The sequence below is a fragment of the Pristis pectinata genome, chromosome 9, assembly GCF_009764475.1.
Source record: "Pristis pectinata isolate sPriPec2 chromosome 9, sPriPec2.1.pri, whole genome shotgun sequence".
NCBI lineage: Eukaryota > Metazoa > Chordata > Chondrichthyes > Rhinopristiformes > Pristidae > Pristis > Pristis pectinata.
In genome coordinates this window covers 102227014-102252046 of record NC_067413.1, presented here as the reverse complement: position 1 = coordinate 102252046, position 25033 = coordinate 102227014, and the positions used below count along the sequence as shown (strand labels likewise).

At 40.6% G+C, this 25033-nt stretch overlaps 1 protein-coding gene across 2 annotated transcripts; it reads left to right on the top strand.

Moving 5' to 3' along the window:
* Positions 1 to 10108: 10108 nt before the first annotated feature.
* LOC127574423 (uncharacterized) lies at positions 10109 to 23999 on the top strand. Of its 2 annotated transcripts, none has more exons than XM_052023427.1 (7): positions 10109 to 10239; positions 10402 to 10638; positions 12121 to 13697; positions 18033 to 18339; positions 20954 to 21046; positions 23329 to 23439; positions 23695 to 23997. In XM_052023427.1, the coding sequence occupies exons 2-7, from the start codon at positions 10413 to 10415 to the stop codon at positions 23823 to 23825; spliced, it is 2445 nt and encodes an 814-aa protein (XP_051879387.1). In that variant the 5' UTR covers positions 10109 to 10239; positions 10402 to 10412; the 3' UTR covers positions 23826 to 23997. The 2 variants fall into 2 exon arrangements, with proteins under 2 accessions (XP_051879387.1, XP_051879388.1); XM_052023428.1 differs by having other exon boundaries at positions 10112 to 10191; positions 23695 to 23999.
* Positions 24000 to 25033: the final 1034 nt, after the last annotated feature.

Here is a 25033-nt window from a genome sequence, read left to right as displayed (position 1 = left end):
AGAAATCTCCAGTGGGATAATATGGGATATGTTTAAAGCATACATCCGTGGTCAAATTATTTCATAGTGCGCTGGATTGAAAAAACAAACTCATTATGAAATACATACATTAGCTGACAAGATTAAAGAAATCGATAAAACATATTCTGTTACTCCTAATCTGGAGCTTTTTAAAAAGAGAACATAACTGCAAGTACAACATAGTTTATTATTAACATCTTCAATTGAAAATCTACTAATTAAAAACAGCAGTCAATTTTATATACATGGTGACAAATCTGGTAAATTATTGGCCAACCAATTGAAAGCTACTATATCTAAATGTCGGATTAATAAAATTCATAAACCAGATGGTACCTACACGATAGATCAAGTTCAAATTAACAAATCCTTTCAAGAATTTTATTCTTCTTTATACCAATCAGAATCCCCTGAGGATCCTACTTTAATACATGAATTTTTAAGAGATTTGAAGATTCCCCAATTATCTTTAAATGAACGCTCTACAATAGATGCTCCCATTTCGGAGGAAGAAATAAAGAATGTAATATTGTCAATGAATTCGGGTAAAGCACCCAGCCCTGATGGATATACAGCTGAATTTTTAAAATCCTTTTCTGATATTCTTGTTCCTTGGTTAGCCAAAATTTTTAAAGATGCCCTATCAGTGGGTAAACTACTACAATCTTTCTATGAAGCAACTATTTCTTTAATTCTTAAAAAGGATAAAGATCCCACTGATTGTGCATCTTATAGATCTATTTCTTTACTAAATGTAGATTACAAAATATTTTCCAAAATACTGGCCTTTAGATTGGAAAAGGTTCTTCCACAAATTATCTCTGAAGACCAGACAGGACTTATTTAGAATTGTTATCTACACTTTAACATTAGGAGATTAATGAATATTATATATACCCCTTCATCCCAAATTCCAGAACGTGTTGTTTCACTAGATGCTGAAAAGGCGTTTGAATGAGAATATCTATTCAGTACACTTCAAAAATTCAATTTTAGTCCTAAATTTATATCTGCGATTAAAATGATTTATTATGCACCTATGGCTTCAATACTTACTAATAATCAAAGATCTCCTTTGTTTGGGCTTTTTCGAGGTACTGGACAAGGCTGCCCGTTAAGCCCTTTATTATTTGATATTGTTTTAGAAGCTTTGGCTATTGCACTTCGGGATTCTTCAAATATATGTGGTATTACTCGTGGACAGAAGATTCATAAGATATCTCTTTATGCAGATGACCTGTTACTTTATATTTCTAATCCGGAGGAATCTATCCCCGCAGTACTATCACTATTAGATCAGTTTAGTGTTTTTTCTGGCTATAGAATAAATTTTAATAAGAGTGAACTTTTTTCATTAAATATGCAAATCCCAATTTATAGCCAATTACCTTTAGATTGGTAACTGACTATTTTATGTATTTAGGTGTTAAAATTACTAAGAGACATAGGACTTATTTAAAGCTAATCTACTGCCTTTAATTGACCATGTTAAACAATTATTTACTAAATGGTCCCCACTGTCTCTATCATTGGTAGGCCGAATTAATGTGGTTAAGATGAACATTTTACCAGAATTTTTATATTTATTTCAAGCAATTCCAACTTTTGTTCTGAAATCTTTTTTTGACACTATTGATTCTAAAATTCTTTCATATATTTGGCAGAATAAAAACCCAAGGCTAAGTAAGAAATATTTACAAAAACTAAAAAAGGATGGTGGTATGGCCTTGCCTAACTTTAGATTATATTATTGGGCAATCAATATTAGATATTTAATTTTTTGGATACAAGATTCAGATGTAATTCAACGCCCAAAATGGGTACGCCTTGAGTTTCAATCAGTACTTGAATTTTCATTAGTTTCTATTTTAGGAGCTTCACTCCCTTTTGCACTTACCAAATTAAGTAAACATATGATTAACCCAATTGTTAAACACACAATACGAATATGGTTTCAATTTCGTAAATTCTTTGGATTGAATAAATTTAATCTATCAAGTCCCATTCAATCTAATTTTTTCTTTCATCCATCCAGAGTTGACTCAGCTTTTTCCATATGGAAAAGGAAGGGAATAGTATGTTTTCGTGATTTATTCATTGACAACTGTTTTTCATCTTTTGAACAATTGTCTAACAAATACAATTTGCCCAGATCACACTTTTTTCGATATTTGCAAATTAGAAATTTTTTAAAAGCTACTATACTCTCTGTTCCCACACCTTACAAAACTGAAATTACAGAAAAATTTTTTGGTTTTAATCCTTGTCAGAAGGGCTTGATAGCAATAATTTATGATTTAATTATGAAAATTCATTCAGAACCACTGGACAAAATTAAGAATGAATGGGAAAGTGAACTCCAGACATCTATACCTACAGAGACTGGGAAGAAAATTCTTCATTTAGTTAATACATCTTCAATGTGTGCCAGACACTCGTTGATACAGTTTAAGGTGGTTCACAGGACCCACATGTCAAAAGATAAGCTAGCTCGTTTTTATCAACATATAAATCCTATATGTGACAGATGTAAATCGAATGTGGCTTCTTTGACATATATGTTTTGGTCCTGTCATCTTTTGGAAAGATATTTTTAACATTATTTCAAATGTACTGAAGATTGATTTACAACCCCACCCTATCACTGCAATTTTTGGTTTACCAAGGTTAGAATCTGGCCATCTATCTGCCTCTGCTAACCGTATGATTGCCTTTGTTACATTAATGGCCAAATGATCCATTTTGCTTAAATGGAAGGATCCAATACCCCCTACTACTTTTCAATGGTTCTCTCAAACTATATCATGTTTAAACTTGGAAGAAATTAGGAGTGGTACTGTTGATCCTTCGCTTAAATTTGAGGAAGTTTGGAGTCCATTTATTCAATATTTTCACATGATATAGATCCCCTCATAATAATCTTTCAATTTAGAGGAACGGAGTTGACGACATAATATTGCTCTGTTTCTATTGAGAGATTTTAGTCCGGTTTTTTTCTCTGTTTTTTTTCTCTGTGTTTTTTTTATTTTTTTTCTTTAGCTTAGTTTGGTTTGATATATTGTTTATAATTTTTCTTATTGTTTTGGCTTTTTTTCTTTTATATTTTATAATAAATCTTCTTTTATATTATATTCATTCACTAACAGATTGTTGGATCTACAGATTTTTTTAATACTTTATTGTTCTTTATGATTATCCATGTCATGATTGTTCTCCTGATCTCTTTGTATTACATGTAGAAACATTGATATATTAATCTGTATTAATTTGAAAACTAATAAAAAGATTGAAAAAGAAAAAAGAGGATGTGGAAGGATGGGTTTGTAAGTTTGCTGATGACACGAAGGTTGATGGTGTTGTGGATAATGGAGAAGGTTGCTGCAGATTACAACAGGACATTGATAGGATGCAGACCTAGGCTGAGAAGTGGCAGATGGAGTTCAACCTGGAAAAGTGTGAGGTGATACACTTTGGAAGATCAAATTTGAAGGCAGAATACAAGGTCAATGGCAGGATTCTTAGCAGTGTGGAGGAACAGAGGGATCTTGGGGTCTGCGTCCATAGATCCTTCAAGGTTGCCGTGCAGGTCGATAGGGTTGTTAAGAAGGCGTATGGTGCGTTAGCCTTCAATAGTCGGGGTATTGAGTTCAAGAGCCATGAGGTGATGTTGCAGCTCTATAGAACTCTGGTTAGACCATACTCGGAGTATTGTGTTCAGTTCTGGTCGCCTCATTGTAGGAAGGATGTGGAAGCTTTAGAGAGGGTGGAGAGGAGATTTACCGGGATGCTGCCTGGATTGGAGAGCATGTCTTATGAGGATAGTTTGAGTGAACTATGGCTTTTCTCTTTGGAGAGAAGGAGGATGAGAGGTGACTTAATAGAGGTCTACAAGATGATAAGAGGCATAGATCGAGTAGACAGTCAGAGATCTTTTCCTAGGGCAAAAATGGCTAACACGAGGGGGCATAATTTTAAGGCGATTAGAGGAAGATATAAGGGGGATGTCAGAGGAAAGTTTTTTACACAGAGAGTGGTGGGTGCGTGGAACGCACTGCCAGCAGAAGTTGTGGGGGCAGATACATTAAACATTTGAGACTCTTAGACAGACACATGAATGATAGAAAAATGGAGGGCTATGTGGGAGGAAAGGGTTAGATAGATCTTAGAGCAGGATAAAATGTTGGCACAACATCATGGGCCGAAGGGCCTGTACTGTGCTGTAATGTTCTATGTTCTAAGAGCAGATCAGGGGTTCAGTATCCTATACTGAATGACTCACCTGCCACCTCAAAGCCTTTTTGCCATCCACAAGGCATATCAGGAATATAATAGAACAGTGTCCACAAGCCCACATAAATGGAGCTAAAATATCACTCAGAAAGATTGACACCATCCAGGACAAAGCAGCCTGCTTGAATGGCACCCTTCCACCACCCTAAACATTGCAAATGATGCCCAAATCACAAAAGATGAATACAACTAATTTACATTGCTTAATTCACATATCACTGGACAACTCAAATACATTGAAATTCAGAACAAAGAAATGTAGTTAATGTAGAAGGTAGCCAGGATTAAAGTCCCAAATTATTAGATGCTGAAAGTTTGCTTTCAATGAAGTAAATTAGTAACTTAGGAACTGTCTTCTGATGTGTCAGTTCCTTGGACTTGCTTCTGCACTTTTCACACTTATGGGAACACATTGACCCTGAAACTCATTATTTCACTTTTGAATGTCTCCCACTTGTCCAATGCAGACCCACCTGCAAGTAGTCTACTTTTGCCAGGTCCCGTTTCACCTTATCCCTTCCCATTAGCTTGAAACTTGCAGAGCTATGGTCTCAATCTCCAAAATGGTCTCCCACTGACACTTAATGAATTGCCAGGCTACATTGGCTAAGATTAGGCCCAGTACTCCCCCTTCTCTGGTAGGACTATCAATATACTGGCTCAAAACTCTCTCCTGTATGCTTCATAAAAGTTCTACCCCCTCTACACATTTCACACTAAAGTGATACAGTCATTATTGGGGAAATCCAGTCATTATTGGGGAAGTTGAAATCCCCTACTAGGAACCTATTACTCATGGAGTCACAGACTCACACAACACAGAAAAAGGCCCTTCGGCCCACCTTGTTCATGCAGCCATCAAGTAACTACCCATGCAAATCCTATTTACTAGCACTTGATCTGTAACCTTCTATAACTTGGTGATTTAAGTGCTCATCTAGATACTTCTTAAATGTTGTGAGAGTCTCTGCTTCCACTTCCCCCAGATTCCAACCAGCCTTTGTATCAAAAAATCATTCCTCAGATCCCTCTAAATCTCTTACTTCTCACTTAAACCTAAACCCTCTAGATTTAGATACCACTGAGAAGGGGAAAGGTTTCCTACTATACCCCTCATAATTTTGGGTACTTCTTGTCAGGCCTCCATCAATCTGCTCTGCTCTAAGTAAAGCATACTCAGGCATCCAGTCTCACTCTCCACCCCAGGCAACATCCCAGGGAATCTCAGCTTATATCTCTCAATGATTTGCCAATATATCCGCGGACTGCTGGAGTCTAGTAAAGTGATTACCCCTTTTCCGAACTGTTTTGCACTCATTTTATTTATTGTTGTATTTGTATTTATTATTACCATGTATACTGTTTATTCTGTGAATTTCTTGCACTCTGGTGTATATGACAATAAACCACTGTAATCTAATCTACATGGCCTCAACTGAAGAGGCTTCTTGGGTATTCTCCCTCATTACTGTAGTAATTGATTCTTTAATCAATATTGCAATGCCAACTTGTTCTGATTTCACCTTCCCCAAAAATGTCCCCAGTGATCCAGAAATCTAAAGCCTTCCTCCTATCAACTATACTGTGTTGGATACTGTTGGGGGGGCAGAATGGCCTCCCAAGGAAAAGCAGCAGTAACATCCCAGTTTGTGGCACCTTGCTGTACAGAAGGGGAGTAACCAGACTGGCAGAGTCATAGGCGATTCTACCAGAAGCAGGGGGAGGGGGGTAGATAGGCATTTCCGTGGCCACAAATGAGACTCCAGGATCGTAGGTTGCCTCCCAGCTGTCAGGGTCGAGGACGTCTTGCAGCAGCTGCAGGACATTCTGAAGGGGGAGGGTGAACAGCCAGCAGTCATGGTGCATGTTGGTACCAATTATATCGGTAAAAGAGATGAGATCCTGCAACAAAAGTTTAAGGAGCTAGGTGGCTGTTTAAAGTGCAGGACCTCAAAGGCTGTAATCCCTGGATTGCTTATGGTGCCAAGAGAGATCGAGTATAGGAACAGAAGGATAGGTCAGATGAATGAGTGGTTGAAGGGCTGGTGCAGGGTTATGGACTTTAGGTTCCTGGATCACTGGGACTGTTTCTGGGGAAGATGCGATGGATTGTATCTTAACCAGAACAGGACCAACATCTTTGTGGGGAGGTTTGCTAATGGTGTAGGGAAAAGTTTAAACTGAGTTGGGAAAGGAATGGGGCTCAGAGTAGATGTTCAGATGAGGAGTACAGTCACCTAGAGGACAAAAAGTTAATAAATTCAGTAGGCAGAGCAGGTGGGTAAGTGCACGTGAAGGGAACACAAAGCTAAATTGCATTTATTTTAATGCAAGGAATCTAACTTGTAAGGTAGATAAACTCAAAGCTTTAATTTATGATATTGTTGCTGTCACTGAGAGGTGGTTGAAAGGTGGGCAGTACTGGCAACTCAGTATCCTCATATCAAGTTTCAGGCAAGACAGAGGGAGATGTAAAATAGGAGCTGGTATTGCACTGTTAGCCAGTCCTAGAAAGCTGCTCAGATGAGGCCATCTGGTTAGAGATTAGGAACACAATGAGTGCTGTCACTTTGCTGGGGAATATTTCAGAGCTCTCAGCAGGAAGGAGATAGAGGAACAGATATGTAGGCAAAAAGGTGTACTAAAAATAGGGTAATAGTACTAGTGGATTTCAATTTCCTGAATATTAACTGGGATTGCCTTTGTGTAAAAGGCTCAAAGGGGGTGGAATTTTGAGGTGTGTACAGGAGAGTTTTTTGATTCAGTTTGTAGATACGCCAATTAGACAAGGAGCATTACTGGACCTGGTCTTGGGGAATGTATCTGGTCAAGTGAAGGGAGTGTCAGTGGGGGAATCATTTTGGAGATAGGTAGGGATGGACAAGGAATAAAAGTTTTAAATTACAGGAAGGCCAACTTCATTAAAGTAAGACAGGACCTGGCAAAGATCCTGCCAACTTCATTAAAGTAAGACAGGACCTGGCAAAGATCCTGGCAAAGATAGACGGGGAGCATCTACTTGCAGGTAAGACTACATCTGCACAGTGGGAAGCATTGAAAGCAGAAATAGCAACAGTTCAGAGCCAACATATTCCTGCAAGGGTGAAATCCAAGGGTAACAGATACAGGGAAACCTGGATGTCATGGTTAGATAAAGAGAAAAAAGAAAGCAGAGATGAGGTCCTGCAGAGTGAATATAGGAAGTTGGGCACAAGGTTGAAAAGCAGGACCTCAGGGGTTGTAATCTCTGGATTACTCCTGGTGCCACGTCTAGTGAGGGTAGGATTAGGAGGATAGGGCAGATGACTGTGTGTCTGAGGAGTTGGTGCAGAAGGGAGGGATTCAGATGCTTGGACCATTGGGATCTCTTCTGGGGCAGAGGTGACCTGTATAAAAGGGGCAGGTTGCACCTTAACTGGAGGGGGACCAATCCTGGCAGGGAGATTTGCCAGTGCTGCTTGGTAGGCTTTAAACTAGTCTGGCAGTAGGATAGGATCCAAAGCAGTAGTGTGGCAGATGAGAAACTTGATGCAAATATAGAATTTGAAGCAACCAATTTCAGAGGGAGGACAGGCAGGACCAGGACGGGGAGTGAGGAAGGTCCAATAGGCCAAACTGCATTTATTTTAATGCAAGAAGTCTGACAGGTAAGGCAGATGCCCTCAGGGCATGGATAGGGACATGGAACTGGGATATTATAGCTACTGCAGAAACATGGTTGAGGAATGGGCAGGATTGGCAGCTCAGTGTTCCGGGGTACAGATGCTACAGGCGTGATAGAGGTAGGGGTAAGAAAGGAGGGAGAGTTGTTTTTTTGAGCTTGAGAACATCATGGCTATACCTAGATAAGATCATAGTAGCTCTAGGAATAATAGGGTTGCAATAGCAGATGATTTTAACTTCCCTAATATTGATTGGGACTGCCATAGTGCTAAGGGCTTGAATGAGGTGGAATTTGTTAAGTGTGCCCAGGAAGGTTTTCTTAAGTGATATGTAGATGGCTCGACTCTTGGGAAATGAGGATAGGCAAGTGGCTGAAGTGTCAGTGGGGGAGCATTTTGGTACAAGTGACCATAATTCTAACATTTAAAATAATTATGGGAAAGGATAGGACAAGTCCACAAGTTGAAGTCCTAAATTAGGGCAAGGCTAATTTTGAAGGCATCAGACAGGAAATTACAAAGGTTGATTGGGAGAGGCTGTTGCAGGTAAAGTGATGTTTAATGTGGGAGGCTTTTAAAAGTGAGATAGGGAGAGTTCAGGGACAGCATGTTCCGGTTAGATTGAAGGGCAAGGCTGGTAGGATAAGGCAACCCTGGCTGACAAGGGATATTGATGCTCTGGTCAGAAAAAAGGAGACATATGTCTGGTATAGGCAGCTGGGATTAAGCAAGTCCCTTGAGGAGTATAAGACAAGTAGGAGTACACTTGAGGGATATCAGGAGGGCAAAAAGAGGACATGAGAAAGCTTTGGCAGATAAGGTAAAGGAGAATCCTAAGAGATTCTATGTATATTAAGAGCCAATGGGTAACTAGGGAGAGAATAGGTCCTCTTAAGGATCAATATGGTCATTATGTGTGGAGCCATGGGAGATGGGCGTGGAATTAAAAGGATATTTCTTGTCTGTATTTAACATGAAGAAGATCATGGAAGCTAGGGATTTTGGGAAAGAGAATGGTGATGTCTTGAAACATCCATATTACAAAAGAGGAGGTGATGTCCATCTTAAAGGTGGATAAATCCTCAGGGCCTGACCAAGATATTTGTATCATTGTTAACCACAGGTGAGGTACTGGCAGACAGGAGGGTGCCTAATGTTGTGCTTTTATGTAAGAATGGCCGCAAGGACAAGCCAGGGAACTACAGGCCAGACAGCTTAACATCAGTACTGGGAAAATACTGGAGGGGATTCTGAAAGACAGGATCTACCTACATTTGGGAAAGCATGGACTGATTAGGGATAGTCAGCATGGCTTTGTGTGTGGGAAACTTATGAAATTGATTGAGTTTATTGAAGAGGTGATCAAGAGGATTAACAAGAGCAGGGTGTTAGATGGATTGGTCTACATGGATGTGGTGGGCCAGATGGCCTATTTCCATGTTGTACGACTGCATGGCTCCCTCTCTATAACTCTATACTTGAACCACACTTTCGTTAACCTACGTTCCTATTCCTATACTCATCAACACATTTAACCATGTGTTTCGATGTACATGTGACTAATAAAGATATCTTATCTCTTGCATCAGAAACAAACAAGTTTCAAGATGCAGGGAAGTTCAAGTGGGAACAGTAAACAAAAGTGAAGGGCTATCAGGAGTGGAAGGGAAGACAAATCCAATGATAAGAGGCACAAGATCCAATAAAACCAGATGATGAAAATGACAAAATAGGAGAATCAGAATCATCTGAAACTACAAATGGAAAAATGTGGGTGCTGAAAATCCAAAATAAAAACTTGAAGTTGTTTCTAATTACTCTTAGTTTGACCTAATCACATCGATTAGTTCCGTTGGCAAACAGTGGTCACAATAGTTCTAGATAGTAGAAGGCATTAAGTTTCCCCACCTGTTGAATATTTACACCATTGTCACTTTTGTCTAAAGGGAGACGCCAAATTGTTGTAGAGTAACAAGCCGGAGCCACAACTGCTGTTAAAAAAGTTATAAAACCTGTTTGGTCGGTAGAACACGCAGCTAGTGGAGCGTCAAGTGCTGTCAGTGAAATTAATGGCTTCTCCTGACTGGCTGGTCGTTCGCCGCTAATTGATAAATGCATGTTGTAGGGGAGGCGATGGCAGATAAGGTCGTTGGGTTTATTGCGGTTGTAGTGTGCGAATGCGAGGATCAGGCTGATGGATTTTATCCACAGTGACTGAGTATTTTTCTCTCTACCCTTTGGTTTAAATAGGGATTTTGAAGTATAGGTGTGTTTGTTGTTTATGGGGTGATTTCAAAGCCACGGCTAGAATCCATTTTAGTTGCTCCTAGGTGTTTATATTTAAAAGAAACAACAGACCTATTGCGTGGAAGTGTGTTTGAGCCACGGGTTTGTGAGCTCAGTAAGTGTTTTGTCTTTGTTTTTCCAGTTGGAGCTCCGATGAATCTGCCACCGATCCCAGATAGTTGGATTTTAATTTTAATTCTTTGCTTGTCACGAATCGCGATGAATTCTTCACCAACCTACCAAAGGGCGGAAGATGGTCACCCACCAAATCACAACCGGTTCTTCTTCCAGCCACTGCCGGCACCACACGTGTTTGTACCTCCTGTGTCTCATTTCATGCACCCTGCAGCCTTCCACCCACACTTCTACCCGACCGTGGGTAAGTAGCGTCGCCATTCTCGAACAATTGCAGATGAGAGATTAGTGACTGGTTCAGAGCGCCAGAGGCTGGAATCCGGAGCACAAGACAAACTGCTGGCGGAACTCAGTAGGTCAAGCAGTGTCTGTGGAGGCAAAGGGATGGTCAACTAACTCTGGGCTTTCAGGATCTCTCCCCGAAACGTCGACAATTCTCTCCCCACAGATGTTGCTCGACCCGCTGAGTTCATCCAATGATTTGGTTTTACTGGTGTTCCCCTCCATCAGTGTGATCGCTTGATTAATGCCTTTAGTTTACACAATCCATCAATTGACGACTCCGCAATTGTTCACCTAGGTTCCAGGTTGACCTTTAACCTGTGATAGCTTTGTTTGGGGGAAGGTGAAGGATCTACCGGGATCGATTAATTCTATCCTGAGGCCCGAACTGAACGGTTTCCGCCCCTTCATTACTCCTCCACTTGCCAGGTATTACTGACGGTCAGAGTGTGGTCATGGAGGCAGTCGAGTGGGAGGCGAGCATTTCGTGGTTGCTTACGGAAAGGTGACCTGGTGTAGTTGGGTCAGCGGCTGCTCGCCGGCTCCCTCCAGGACCCCTCGCTGTCAAACACCAACGTTTGAGAATTTCAAACAATTTTTCTTTGAATCAGTTTCCACCACTAGCCGTACATCTTTTCAAAACTCCAATGTGGGATGGCCTGAAGCACCAGCGGATTCCACTCCAAGTCTCGCACCATCTGGACTTGGAAACACCGCCGGTACTTGGTCAGTGGAACATCCCCTCGGCAGCACCTCCACCGTAGAAGGGGTGGATGGTGAGAAACTTCCTCCCGTGACCGAAACGTCCAAAATCAGAGGACATGGGCTTAATGTGGGGAGTAAGAGGGTTAACGGGCATCTGAGGATTTTTTTCACTCAGTGGCGGCGATCTTGAATGCGCCACCCAAGAAGGTTGTGAGGGCAGTACTTACACAACATTTAAAGAAATCTGGACCATTACTTGAATCCTCAAGGCATAGAAGGCTACGGGCCAAGTGTTATAAATGGAATTGTCATAGTCAGCATAGCCACGGTGGGCTGCAGGGTCAGCTTCTGTGCTCCATGACAACCATCTCCTCAGGGGCAGTTGGGGATGGGTAATAAACTCTGCAACACCCACATCCTGAAATGAACAAAACGAGTAGTGAGTGGACTAATTGGCCACTATGGAAATAAAATGCTGAATCAAACTTTTCCATTGTCAGCATTGTAACTTCCTTTTGTTACCATTTTGTTCAACTTATGATTTGGGCTTGAATTTAATACTTGTTAGTCAGGTGTTGGTTGCAAAGGTGAGATTGTGAGGGAATGCCTCCTTTAAAAATATTTAGTACTTGCTTTTGCCTAGTGTAGAATTCTGTGATGTGGTTTAAGAGCCTGTAACTGGTTTGTAAGAATAAGTTATTGGTTGCATAAAACTAACTTGTGTCTTCCTTTCTGTTAGACTTTGGTGGTAGTTTGTATTATCCTGTGTGCCCAATGCCATTCCCAAGAAGCTATGGCCCGCGGTCACCAATGGCTCACACGAACTTTAGGAGACCCTATTTTAATTCATTTGTCGCTCGCCCAACATTTTATCATTCTACTCGATTCAGACACTATCCCTTTCGAAGAAATGTGACTAATACAGAAGTCCAAACGGACACAAGTGAGACAAATCCAGTCCAACCTAAAAGGACAGATGTGGTTACTGAAACTATGGCATGTAGCAGTCAAGCTGCTGAAATAAGGCACCAGAAGCCCCTTGGTACTGAATCAGCCTCTGGCAGTGCAGATATCCTCCAAGAAAGAGGTTTGCATAAAGGATTGCAAGGTGAGTCAAATGAGACAGAAGAAAGCAATGCTGCTGTGGCTTCCAAGAGTGCCAAGGCAGGTGGCTATGCTTTACAAAAGGAAAAAATACGGATAGAGTGCAGTGAAGGAGCACCTTCTATAAATGTATGGAGGTCATTTGAAGCCACGGTTCCCATATATAATACTCCTAATAAGAAGGTAGAAGATGGTATTCAATGTGAAGTTTGGTCTGTAAGTGCCTGTGAGAGTGGGGTGCCTTTTTATGGCTCCTTTGAAGCTGACAAAATAATCCGGAAAACTGAAGTTCCAGAACAGTGTCCTCTTCCAGCCATGTCACAAGGGATGTTGCTGGATTCAAACAAATGTCCAGAAACAGGGTTTGAATCCAGGACAAAAGATGAGGTTTCGTGCTGCACAACCATGGTTGATAAAGTGGACAACTTGCTGTGCAAAACCAATAAAAGCCGCAAATTTCCAACAAATGAATTTGTACATGAGGCACCTGAAAAGCCTCCACTGCACATGAGCTCTAGTGGACTTGTTCGTCAAAATGGAATGGAAGAGAAGGATGCAACCAATAAAGAAAATGAGCAGATTATTTCAAAAGAACCATTAAATGAAGAAAAAATGTGTGAGGCATTGAAAAGTGATGTTTCCCTTGAGTCGGCTGAAGAATATATACCTTCCGCAAGTGTACTGGCATGGCTACAAGACCAAGCACAAAGTAGTTTGCGGAAAAATGGTCTTCCTCAAACAGTGCAACATCAACCAAGGGACCTTGATGGATCTTTTGAAGAAATCTCCTCTAAGGATGAGGAATCATCATTTGATTTCTTTGATGTCATGCATGGAAAAAACCAAGTGTCATACTCTCACCTGATGTGTAATCCCCATTCTCCATCCTTTTGCCCAGCAACATCTGTCTGCAATGATGAAATTGGCAGTAAAACTTTAGGGAATCAACACTATGCTGAGAGAGAGCAATTTTGCAGTTGTTGTAAAAAAGAACTTTTAAAAGGAAAAGGCATAAAACATATTTGCAGAAATAACTCGGCTATTTGGAATATTAGTAGCGATGCCCTGTCTGAGAGGGAGGATTTGAAAAAAGACCAATTAACTCATGGGATTTCAGTGTCCAGTGGACGGCGAAGATGTCGTAGGATTTCCAGAGAATCATTCAGATCAAACAGAAACAAAAAATCTCGTTACTCTTCAGATTCCATAGAGGTAATGATACTTTAGCTATTACTGAAACATGACTTAGTGGAGCAGGAAAGTAGCTTTAGTTTTGGTTTGTTGCTTCAACTGTTTCTAAATGGGTAAGTTCAGACTGGTTAGTTTAATTTGGGCAAATTATTGGAAACTATTTTGAGGGATCAGAGTAAACCTCTATTCTGTTAAGTTTTCAGATAGTTGTGTTTAATAAGACTAGAGCTTGGGGAAAGGCTAATTAGAACAGTATTAGGCAGGAGCTGGGGAAAGTAAATTGGGAGCAGCTGTTATTGGGTAAATCTAACATGGGGGTTGTTTAAAAGCTAGCTGGTCAGAATTCAGGACCAATACTTTCCTGTGATGAAGAAAGATGAGGGTGGCAAGGTTCAGGAAGCTTGGATGTTGGAAAATTTAGTCAAAGGAAAAGCATATGCAAGGTTTAGGAACTGAAATCAAATGGCACCCTTAAGGAATATAAAGGAATCAGGAGAAAACTTAAGCAGGGTATTGCGGGGGGGGGGGGGGGGGTGCTAAAAGGGGCCATGAAATGTCCTTGGTAAGTAGGACTAAGGAGAATCCCAAGGCATTTTATGCACTAAGAACAAGAGGGTAGGACCACAAGGACAAAGGAGGAATCTATGCCTGGAGCCAGAGGGTGAGATACTGAAGGAGCATTTTGCATCAGTTTTCACCAAGGAGAAGGACAAGGAGGGTACTGAGATCAGGAAGGGGGATGCCAATACTGATGGCATCTTGATATCAAGAAAGGTGGTGTTGGGTGGTTAAGTCCCTAAGGCCAGTGAGCCTTGCATCAGTAGTAGAGAAATGATTGAAGATTCTTGAATAGGATCTACTTGCATCTGGAAAAGCATAGGCTTATTCAGGATAGCCAGCATGTCTTACAAACTTGATCTGAGTATTTTGAGGAGGTGATGAAGATGATTGAAGGCAAGGCAGTGCATGTTGTATACATGGAGTTCACAAAAGCTTTCGATGAGGTTCCTACCAGTAGGTTGATTCAGGAGATTTAATTCAGATGGGATTCATGGAGACTTTGTAGACTGGATTCAAATTTAGCTTGGTGATAGACAGGATAGTGTTGGAGGGATATTATTCTGACAGGAGGTCTGTGACCAGTGGTGTTCTGCAGGGATCAGTGCTAGAAGCTCCGATATATAAATTGGATTAAAGTAGTGGGCTGATTAAGCTTGCAGACCACACAACTTGGTGGAGTTGTGAATGGTGAGGAAGGTTATCAAAGGATATAGCAGGATATAGATAGAAATATGGGCAGAGAAATGGAAGATGGTTTACTGCAGACATAGGTTGTACTTTGGCAGGTCAAATGTAAGAGGAAAGTATACAGTAAATGGCAGCACCTGGAAGAGCATTGATGTACGAAGGGATCTTGGGGTGCAAGTCCATAGCTCCCGAAAAGTGGCAACACAAGTAGTATTTAAAAAGGCATAGAGTAAACTTGCCTTTATTGGTCAGGGCGTTGAGTATAAAGGTTGGGAGGTCATATTCTAGCTGTATAAAACTTCGGGCCACATTTGGAGTACAGTGTGCAGTTTTGGTCACTGCCTTACAGGTAGGATGTGGAGGCTTTGGAGAGGATGCAAAAATTTCTTCAGAATGTTGCCAGGATTAGAGTATTAGCTGTAAGGAGAGGTTGGAGAAAGTGACATTTGTTTTTTGCCTGACACATCAGATGCTGAGGGGTGACTTGATAGAAGTATATAAAATTATGAGCAGCATATCTACCCCCCCCCCCCCCTTGCTGGGTATAAAGGGCATAGATTTAAGGTGAGGGAGGGAAGTCTAAAGGAGATTTGCAGGGAAAGTTTTTTTTTCAGCCCCCCCCCCCCCCCCCCCCCCCACAGTGGTGGGTGCCTGGGAGATGGAAGCAGATATGATGGATTAGTTAAATTTGGTATCATGGTCACCACAGATATCGTGGGCTGAAGTGACTGTTCCTGTGCTGTACTGTTCTATGTTCTATTTAGTAAAGCACTTATTAATTGGGAACAGACTGCATAGATTTAAGGGAAGTTGGTACTGACTAACTGGTTTCTTTTGAGGTAGTAACCAGGATGGTTGAATCAAGCAGTGTTATAATTTGCATGGATTTTGTCAAGGTTTTTGATCAACCTGGCAAGAGTTTTTAAAATGAAATCTTGTAAGATCTAATGAGTAGCAAATTGTCTCGGTGACAGGAAACAAAAGGTATTATGAGAAAAGGCTTACTAGTGGGGTTCCACAGGCCCTGGTACACTTACTGTTATATGGTTGTCTATATTAAAGATTTAAACTTTGTCCTCCAAGTTTGTAGATGATACAAAGATGACTGAAGTAAACAATGAAGGAATGCTTTAGACTGGGAAAGTATAGATTGTGTGGTCAGTTGAATGGAGAAGTGGCATATGGAATTCAATCTGGAGAAATAGGAGAAGGTATAACAAAGAAATACACAAATCTAAAGAAAGGTGTGGAGGAATAGAATGACTTTAGATTTTCTTTTCAGTTCTTTGGATAGCAAGGAGGTCAATAAGGTGAATAGGGTAGCTGATACATGGGATATATGAGCGATGAGGTTATGTTGGAATTGTCTATAATACCAGTTAGACTACAGCTTGAATACTGTAGGTAGTTCTGCAATTTTGCTGGTAAGGGTGCTGAAGATTGAGGATGTTGCTAGGGCTAAGGAAGTTTAACAGAATAAAGATAGTTCAGAGTTCCTTTTATTAGAACAGGAAGTGAAAGAAGTTGAGAGGCTTAGATAAGTCTGAATAGGAAGTTGAGTCATTGAAAACAGTAAGATTCAAGGAAAAGAATTGGAGAGATGAGAAATGTTTCTATTCAGAGGGCTGGTAGGAATTCAAAACTTGCTGCCTGACAGTGGTAGAGGTAAAAAGCCGCAACACATCTAATGGTACTTGTATGCATTCTTGAAGAGCCATAACATGCAGGGCTACAAACAATGTTGGCAGAATGGACTGGGTTCATAGACTCATGGAAATGTACAGCACAGAAAAGCAGGTGGTTTTGGCCAACTAACACCACAATGGTGATGCCAATCTATGCTAATCACACTTGCCTGCATCACTCTACCTCTTTTCTATCTTCAGTACTGTCCAAAAGCCTTTTAAACATTGTAATTGAATCTGCCTCCATTACTACCTCAGTTAGCTCATTCCTGATGTTCACCACCCTCTATGGGAAAACTTGCCCCTCAGATCTCCTTTAAATTTCTCACCTTGCATTAAACCTGTGCCCTCTAGTTCTAGACTTGCCTGCCCATTTTGGGGGGTTGGAGGGGGGAAGGGAAGAGATCCCATGCAACAGTGAGAACAGACTTGGCCTAACCAATCTCTCCTTGTAACTAAATCTCTCCATTCCAGGCATCATTCTAGTGTATCCCTTCTGTGCTGCTACCCTTCCTATAGTGTGGTGACCAGAACTGTACACAATACTCCAAGTGCATACCAACCCAAAACTACAGCTGCAATGCAAGATAAGATATCTTTATTAGTCACATGTACATTGAAACACAGTGAAATGCATCTTTTGCACAAGAGTGTTCTGAGGGTAGCCTGCAAGTGTTGCCACACTTCTGGTGCCAACATAGCATGCCCACAACTTCCTAACCCATACGTCTTTGGAATATGGGAGGAAACCAGAGCACCCAGAGGAAACCCACGCAGACATGGGGAAAATGTACAAACTCCTTACAGACAGTGGTCAGAATTGAACCCAGGTTGCTGGTGCTGTAAGGTGTTATGCTAACCGCTATGTAATGTCCCAACTTTCTACTCAGTGCCTCAGTCTATGAAGATAATCATACCAAATGCCTTTTTCACTGTTGCTACTTTCAGGGAACTATGGATGCACCCCAAGGGTTTCTTTGTACATCAATGTTTCTAAGGTCCCTACTATTTACTGTCCTACCAGAATTTGACCTCCCAAAGTGCAGTGTCTCACTGTCTGGATTAAACTCCACCTACCACTGTGCTGCAAAATTTTCAGCTGATCTTTATCCTACTTTATCTTTCAACAACCTCCTTTGCTACCTATGACGTTTTGTCATCTGCAAACTTGCTAACCATACCCCCTACATTCTCAACCAAGTCATAAATAACAAACAAAGATCCCACTACATATCCCTGCAATACACCACTTGTTACAGATTTGTGGTCAGAAACGCACCACCACCCTTTGCCTCCTATCATGCAGCCAATTTTGGATCCGGTTTGCCAACTCGCCTTGGATAGTTGGTACCTCTTAACTAGCAAGGACAAATCAGCTACATGGCCTCTATATTGTACAACTTCTGACTTCCAATTCCAACAGGTTTCAGAGGAGAATGATGATGATTCCAGGGCAGGAATTCCAGAAAAAGCCAAAGCTGATGGATTTTCTCATAAGAAAATAATCCGTAGATCACCTAAAATCTCCACACTTCAGATATCCAATCGGTTGCAACAAGAAAAACTGAGGGTGAAGAAAAGATCAGACATGGCTAAATATATTATTAACCAACGAGAGCAAACTAAGGTAGTGTCTGAACACCAGGAGCTCCAGAAACCTGGGCAAATCTCAAGACTAGAACGAAAACACGAGGGGAAAAGACGCAAATGTACACGAAAAACAATGAGTGGTAAGGATTCATTATACTGTACTATTGAATTGGATAAAGGAAACATTGTTTACTGGAACTATGAAATCCATTTGCCTGAAAGTAAAGCCAAATTGAGCTTGATCTACCAAATGGCTTTGACTTATCAATTTAGATCCACTCCCCTGCTATTTTTGCCCACCCAGGATTTATCTGCTGTTCCTTTTGAAAATTACTATTGAATTTGCTCCATCACCTTTGTCTATGATGCTGATTCTTTTGCTAATTATTGTAAATCTGCATTTACTGGATCTTTACATCTTTTGCCACTGGGGACTGATTCTTGTTTACTCTGCTGAAATCCTTCTTGAACACCTGTCAAATCTCTACTTCTCTGCTTTTGTACCCATCCCCCCGCCAAACTTCAAGTCTCCAGTAACTGAAGCCCTCAAATTTGCTGCATGGATTTAATATTGTGAAATGTCATTATTTATTGCCATAACTTGGATATAGAATTGTTGATTTTTTTTAATGCTGCTTATTGTCTTGCTACCTTCAGATTTTGTATACTTGTACCAGATCTCTCCATGTATTCACTTTACAATTTGTTTCTAATTCTTGCCCAAATGAATAACCTCACACTGGAACTCCACTCTCCAGAATGATAGTTTGACTGCACTCTACCACAGCACATAGTTTCAGTGTACACTACCCACAAGATGAAATTTAGCTAATGGCCAAGGTTTCAGAGCACTACTTAAATACAATTCTTACAGCACCTAGAAGATTGCATGGAATACCAAAACCTGCCAAATATCCTCTTGTCAGCATTGTATGCAATCTTGGAAATCTTTGTTCAACAGTGTCAAAATTATGGAACAATTTGCCTCATTGAACTAAGTGTCTTCAGGACTGCATCAATTCAAGAGTACACCTCCCTTGATAGCCCTGCAACTTTTGGCTCTGTGTGTGTGTGTGTATGTGTATATTCATATATATATATATAGATATATATCTATATATATATATATATAGATATATATCTATATATATATATATATATAGAATATCACTATCTTTGTCTTTGCCAATCACCTTCATACCTTGTCTTCTGGTTCTGGAATATCCTGCCAATGGCAACAGTTTCTTTCTCAGATATGCATTTCTCCCATGTCATTAGCTTTTGTATGAATCAGATCTCTTGGATCTTTCCCACAATGTTATTGATTATTATTATAGAGGCAACGTTGAATTTTATTGTGATTTCAAAGGAAGTAATCTCCTATAAACTAAGGAGAAGTTCTTGTAGGAATACAGGAACACAAATCTGTGTGCACGATGAGCAAGTGGTAAGGAAGGCAAAAAAGCAGTTAAAGCATTTGAAATTCTGGCCTTGGTATGTGGCGATGTGCAGTAAAAGAGCAAGGAAATGTGGTGAACCTTGAACATTCATTTGGTTACAACTGGGTATTCTAGGTGCTGTCCTTCAAGAAAGATGAGGAGACATGAGAAGTTTAAGATCTTAAGAGGCCAAGATAGGGTAGACAGCCAGTATCTTTCTCTTGGGTCGAAAGCCTAATACTAGAGGGCATGTATTTAATGAGGGGGTAAATTCAAAGGAGATGTGTGGGGCAAGTTTTTACACAATGGTGGGTGCCTGGAATGCACGGCCAGGGGTGGTGGTGGAGGCAAATACAATCAGAGTTTAAAAGGCTTATAGATAGGCACATGAATGTGCAGAGAATGGAGAGATATGGACATTGTCTTGGTAGAAAGTATTAGTTTAGTTGGGTGTTTAATTAAAGTTTAGTTCAGCACAACATGGTGGGTTGAAGTACGTGTTCCTATGCTGTACTGTTTTATGTTCTGTGGATTTAAGAAACGGTGAGAGATTTGCCAAAATGATTCTAGGAATGGGGACCTGAGTGGATAGACTGGAGGCACTAGTGGTTCAGTGAAATCTGATGGAGGTATTGAAAGTCAAAGTTGAGATGAGCATAGATCAGCCATGGTCATATTGAATGATGGACAAGGCTTGGGGGCCTAGTGGTCTAATCCTATTTTCTTGTGCTCAAAGGAGGCTCCTATTGGAGTTGAGAATTGGGAGGGACATTGCTTGACAACAGTGACCTGAGATTTCTCTGGCTAGTCTGGAATTCACAACAAAGGTGGTAGTTGAGGCAATATTAATTGTAGCATTCAAAGGGAGCTAAATAAGCTTCTGAAAGAAGAATTTGCAGGGCCAAGAGGTGGTCAGGGAAGTGGGTGTAGCTGGTTTGCTCTTGCATTCAGTGGGCCAAATGGTGTTCTGTGCTGTAATTGGTCCATGATTCTCATTCTGAGCAGCTGCTCTTGCACGCGACCATCAATAACCTTGAATAGCACTTAGTTTACAGGTCCCACCAGACCAAGACCCATTCAGAAATTGCATTGAATTTGGAAAAAACTGAACATTCAAATGTACATTTGAAAAGATGTTTTGCCATGATATTTGCCTACACTTTCATAATTCGTTCGTCCCACGGATGGGAATGAGCTGGATGTTGTATGACTTGCTTCCAAGATTCAAATTAATGGGGACTAATCAGACCTACTTAAAGATGACTTTACAAACATTTTCAATACTGATTCATTAATCTCTCAATTTGGTGTTAAGTCCAAAATGCAGGTGAAGATTCTGTGGATGAATACTGGAATAAAGTTGGTGCAAAGCCCAAGTCAGCTACTCAGTCACTTGATGTCGAGTATGGTAAGAACATGTCTACATTTAATATAATAACTATAGATTTGGTTTATGCATAACCTGATTTAAGTTGATTCTACACTGTTCCTTTTAGGAGACTAAATTCATTAGCAGGTCTGCCTTGTTGGCCTCCAGGAGAGAGAATCCAAGCTGATGCAGGAGTCTGTGGGATAGATGGGAGAGGTGGACGTAAAATGTGATTTATAGTACTAAATAAGCAAGGCTAGCTGGATTTCAAATGCCTTGGATACATTTAAACTTGTATTAATTTTAATTCTGGATGGTACTTGCTGACACAGCCATGTAGCACTCAGAGTGAGCTGCAAGATGACTAAGCATCAACAGCTATGCACATCTATAAACTTCATTCCTGGTAAAAGCAGAGACGAAAGGAGTACAAGTGTAGTAGAAACACTGGAGCAGGAAAACAAAGACTCAAGTCTTTGCAGATTTGAAGCATCATCTCCACACTGCTACTTAGATTGTGCTGTGGTATATTGCATTGAATTATAACTTCATATGGCATGTAAAACAATTGGCAGACTTTTTATGAAAAACATGATGATACTAGAGGAACTTAGCCTAGGCAGCATCTGTGGAGAAAGCAGGTGGTCAACATTTTGGATCAGGACACTTCAGGACTGAAGAAGGGTCCTGACCCAGAATGTTGACTGCCTGTTTTTCTCTGCAGATGCTGCCTGGCCTGCTGAGTTCCTCCAGCATCATCGTGTTTTTCATCTAGATTCCAGCATCTGCAGCCCTTTGTTTCTCTGGCAGACTTTTTAGCTTCCTTGACTGAGTTAATTCTAGCTAATTGCTGATTATGATTGCAGCTGTATGGAAACCTGCAGATTTAGCACCTGTGTGACTGAGCAAAATGTGTGAAGTGTGCTGGCTGGCATACTACAGGGTCACCTGCACTGATGTCACAAAGATACTTTTGACTTTTGGGCCTGATAGAAAGTTGAATTACACCCATGAGGGAGATGTCCACCTCTCCCTTCTATCCCACAGACTCCTGCATCAGCTAGTGCTGCTCTGCTTGGATTTTCTCTCCTGGGGATTAAGGCAGGTCTGCTAATTAATTTAGTCTCCTAATATTGTTTTTCATGTATATAAAAAAAACCCTTCATTTCCAAACAATATTATATTGTCCTGAAAGTTTAAAATCATTCAATGATCAACTCAAAATCCAGTTTGTTTTTAATCATGTTTGCTGTTCTTTGGAGAGGATGTTGGGTCAAATGTTTGTTTCCATGCTACACTAATGAGCATTTATCAGCACCCTAACCATCCTCCAGGTGGCCCTTCCTGGCATGTACTTCAAGATGATATCCTTTGCTAAACCAGGTTTGCAACTTGACACTATCTTGGCCACTTTGGCATCTTTTAGCATTTGAAGCTATTGCTAAAGCTGCTGTTCTGGTCTTCAGTGGGATCTCTTATTGACTCAGATTTAATATTTATTCTCCTGCCCTTGGTATTTTGTAGAAAATTAAAATTATATTCTGGATAAGTCTGGGTAGTTTAAAATACTATTAGCTTTTGGTTAACTGTTTATTTTTACTAGCAATATTTTAAGTGACATTTGGAGTGGTGAATGGTAAATTTTCCCAAGTCATGAGATAGTGGGTTCCAGTTTTACTTGGGCTTTAGGGTTAGGGTTACAATACTTGCACGTCTTGTGGGATGAGACTTCAATGTAGTATCAAAGGAATTCTATGCTCAAGTGTTGTCTTTAACCTTAAAACAATGTGCCATTAACCCATTTGATTTCTTTTTGAGTGCCTGCTTCATCCACTTATACCTTGCAATCAAAAAACTGAACTTGTGGAAACTTGACTGTGACCTCTACTTTTGGGGCCTGTACTTGACTTTTGATGGGTAATAATTAATGAGTAGTTCATTTTTGGTAAAAATCCTGAAACTTGCTAGCTAACAGCATTGTGTGTATACCTGCATCTCAAGGTCAGCAGTAGTTCAAGAATGCAGCTGACCACCACTTTCTCAACAGCAACTATGGATAGGAAAGGTTTAGGGGGATATGGGCAAATGGGACTAGATTGGATGGGTATCTTGGTTGGCATGGACCAGTTGGGGCCAAAGGGTCTGTTTCTGTGCTGTATGACTCTGATTCTATAACTAGGGATGGGCAATTAAACACTGGCTCAGCCTGCAGAGTCCACAACCCTTGAACAATTGTTCTTAAAAGTGAGCATTGAGCATTGCACAGGTGACAGTTGAAATTGTATCTTGTCTAAACTAGGGTGTATTTTATTTTTGTACAGAGAAACTGCAACAAGTCAAGCCCAGCTACAAATCAGTCCCTCAAAAGAGAGCTGCTCAGAAGCTTAATGAGATGGATTTCTGGGATTTGTCAGATTTGCATGGATTTCAAGGTGATTAACTTGTGACCTACCATAAACAAGTGTTTGTCACACTATCCAAGAGGGTAGTAATTGTGATTTCATATGAAAGTTATTTTCTAAGTGAAAATCTGCACTTGTCGAAGTACAAATTCCTTTGTACATCAGTCACTTCAGCCCATCACTGAAAACCTTGCATTTCTTTAAAAAAAACATTAATTCTTAGTGAAAATGCTGAACCATAAAGTCTGACATTTTAGACCTTGACTTTCTTTCCTTGTATTTTAGGAAATGCACTGAGGAGAGGAAGGACTAGAAGTGCCAAAAGGGTTGCACCTTTGTGCCATGTCAACAAACACCACTTGGATGCAATTCAAAAATACTCAAATTATTTGAAGTACCTTCATGATGCAGAGTGATTAAACACTTAGTTGAAAATAAATTGGTGCAAAAGCAGTACATAATGTCCTGTATTTAAATATTTTCTAGTCCTTCTGAATTTTATATTCGGGCTGGGCCCCCCAACTTACCTGCATTAGGTTTGTATCCCTCTGCCTTTTCTATCCAAATATATCAAAATGTCTTGAATTATTGTGATTGTATGTGTCTCCTCCATCTCCTGACAGCTTATTCCAGATAACCACCACCCTCTGGAAAATCTTGCCTTGCGCCCCCCCCCCCCCCCCCCCCCAATCTCCTTTAAATTTCTGCCCTCACACCTTTGCCCTTAGTTCTAGACTTGCATGTCCTGGGAAAGGGTCTAACAATGTACCCTTTCCCTCATAATTTTATAAACCTCTAAAAGGTCACCACCTTAGGCTGAGTCACTGCAAATAAGAGGCTATCTTAAACCTTTAGACCAGCCTGCCATGTGGGACTTTGTCAAAAGCCTCAGTAAAGCCCATGTAAACCATGTCTACTACTTTGCCTCCATCATCAATTTTCTTAATTATCTCCTCAAAAAACCAAGTGCATGATTTTCCTGCACAAAACCATGTTGAGCCCCTCCAAAATTGTCCCCACCTTTCCAAATGAATACAAATTCTGCCCACCAGAATCCCCAACAATTCCCTACCACTGATGTAAGGCTCACTAGCCTATAGTTTCCAGACTTGTCCTTGATGCCCTTTTTCAACAAGAGCATCAATGGCTATCCTCTCTTGGGTATCTCATCTGTGGTTAATAGATGCAAAAACTTTATCAGAGCCCTAGCAATCTCTTCTTTTGCTTCCCTTGGCATCCTGGGATAGATCCCATCAGGCCCTGCAGGGTTTATTCACCCTGATGTGTGGCAATATTTCTAACGCTTCCTCCTCCCTTGTAAAGGCATGCTCTAGGATATCAGTGTACCCCTCAACTCTCCAGCCCCCACACCCTTCTCCCTGGTGAATATTGGTCATAAGTATTCATTTAAAACCCCACTTGTATCCCCTGGCTCCCCATGGATTACCCCTTTGGCCCTCAAGGGGACCTCATGCAACCTCTTGGTTGTAGGAAAATCCCAGCATCTCTACTTCAAGTTCAAGTGCTTTGGCACTGATGTTGAAATAAAAGCACATTTCTGCTTTACTCAGCAAATTAATTTTCAATGAAAGTTAATTGATCTAGAACACTCACTGATCTGTCT

Excerpts from the sequence above, each read along its gene's own strand:
- LOC127574423 (XM_052023428.1), top strand. The coding sequence starts at position 10,413 with ATGAATCTGCCACCGATCCCAGATAGTTGGATTTTAATTTTAATTCTT. Across the intron at positions 18,340-20,953 it reads TACACGAAAAACAATGAGTG|TCCAAAATGCAGGTGAAGAT; the intron begins GTAAGGATTCAT and ends TTTGGTGTTAAG. Across the intron at positions 23,440-23,694 it reads AGATTTGCATGGATTTCAAG|GAAATGCACTGAGGAGAGGA; the intron begins GTGATTAACTTG and ends CTTGTATTTTAG.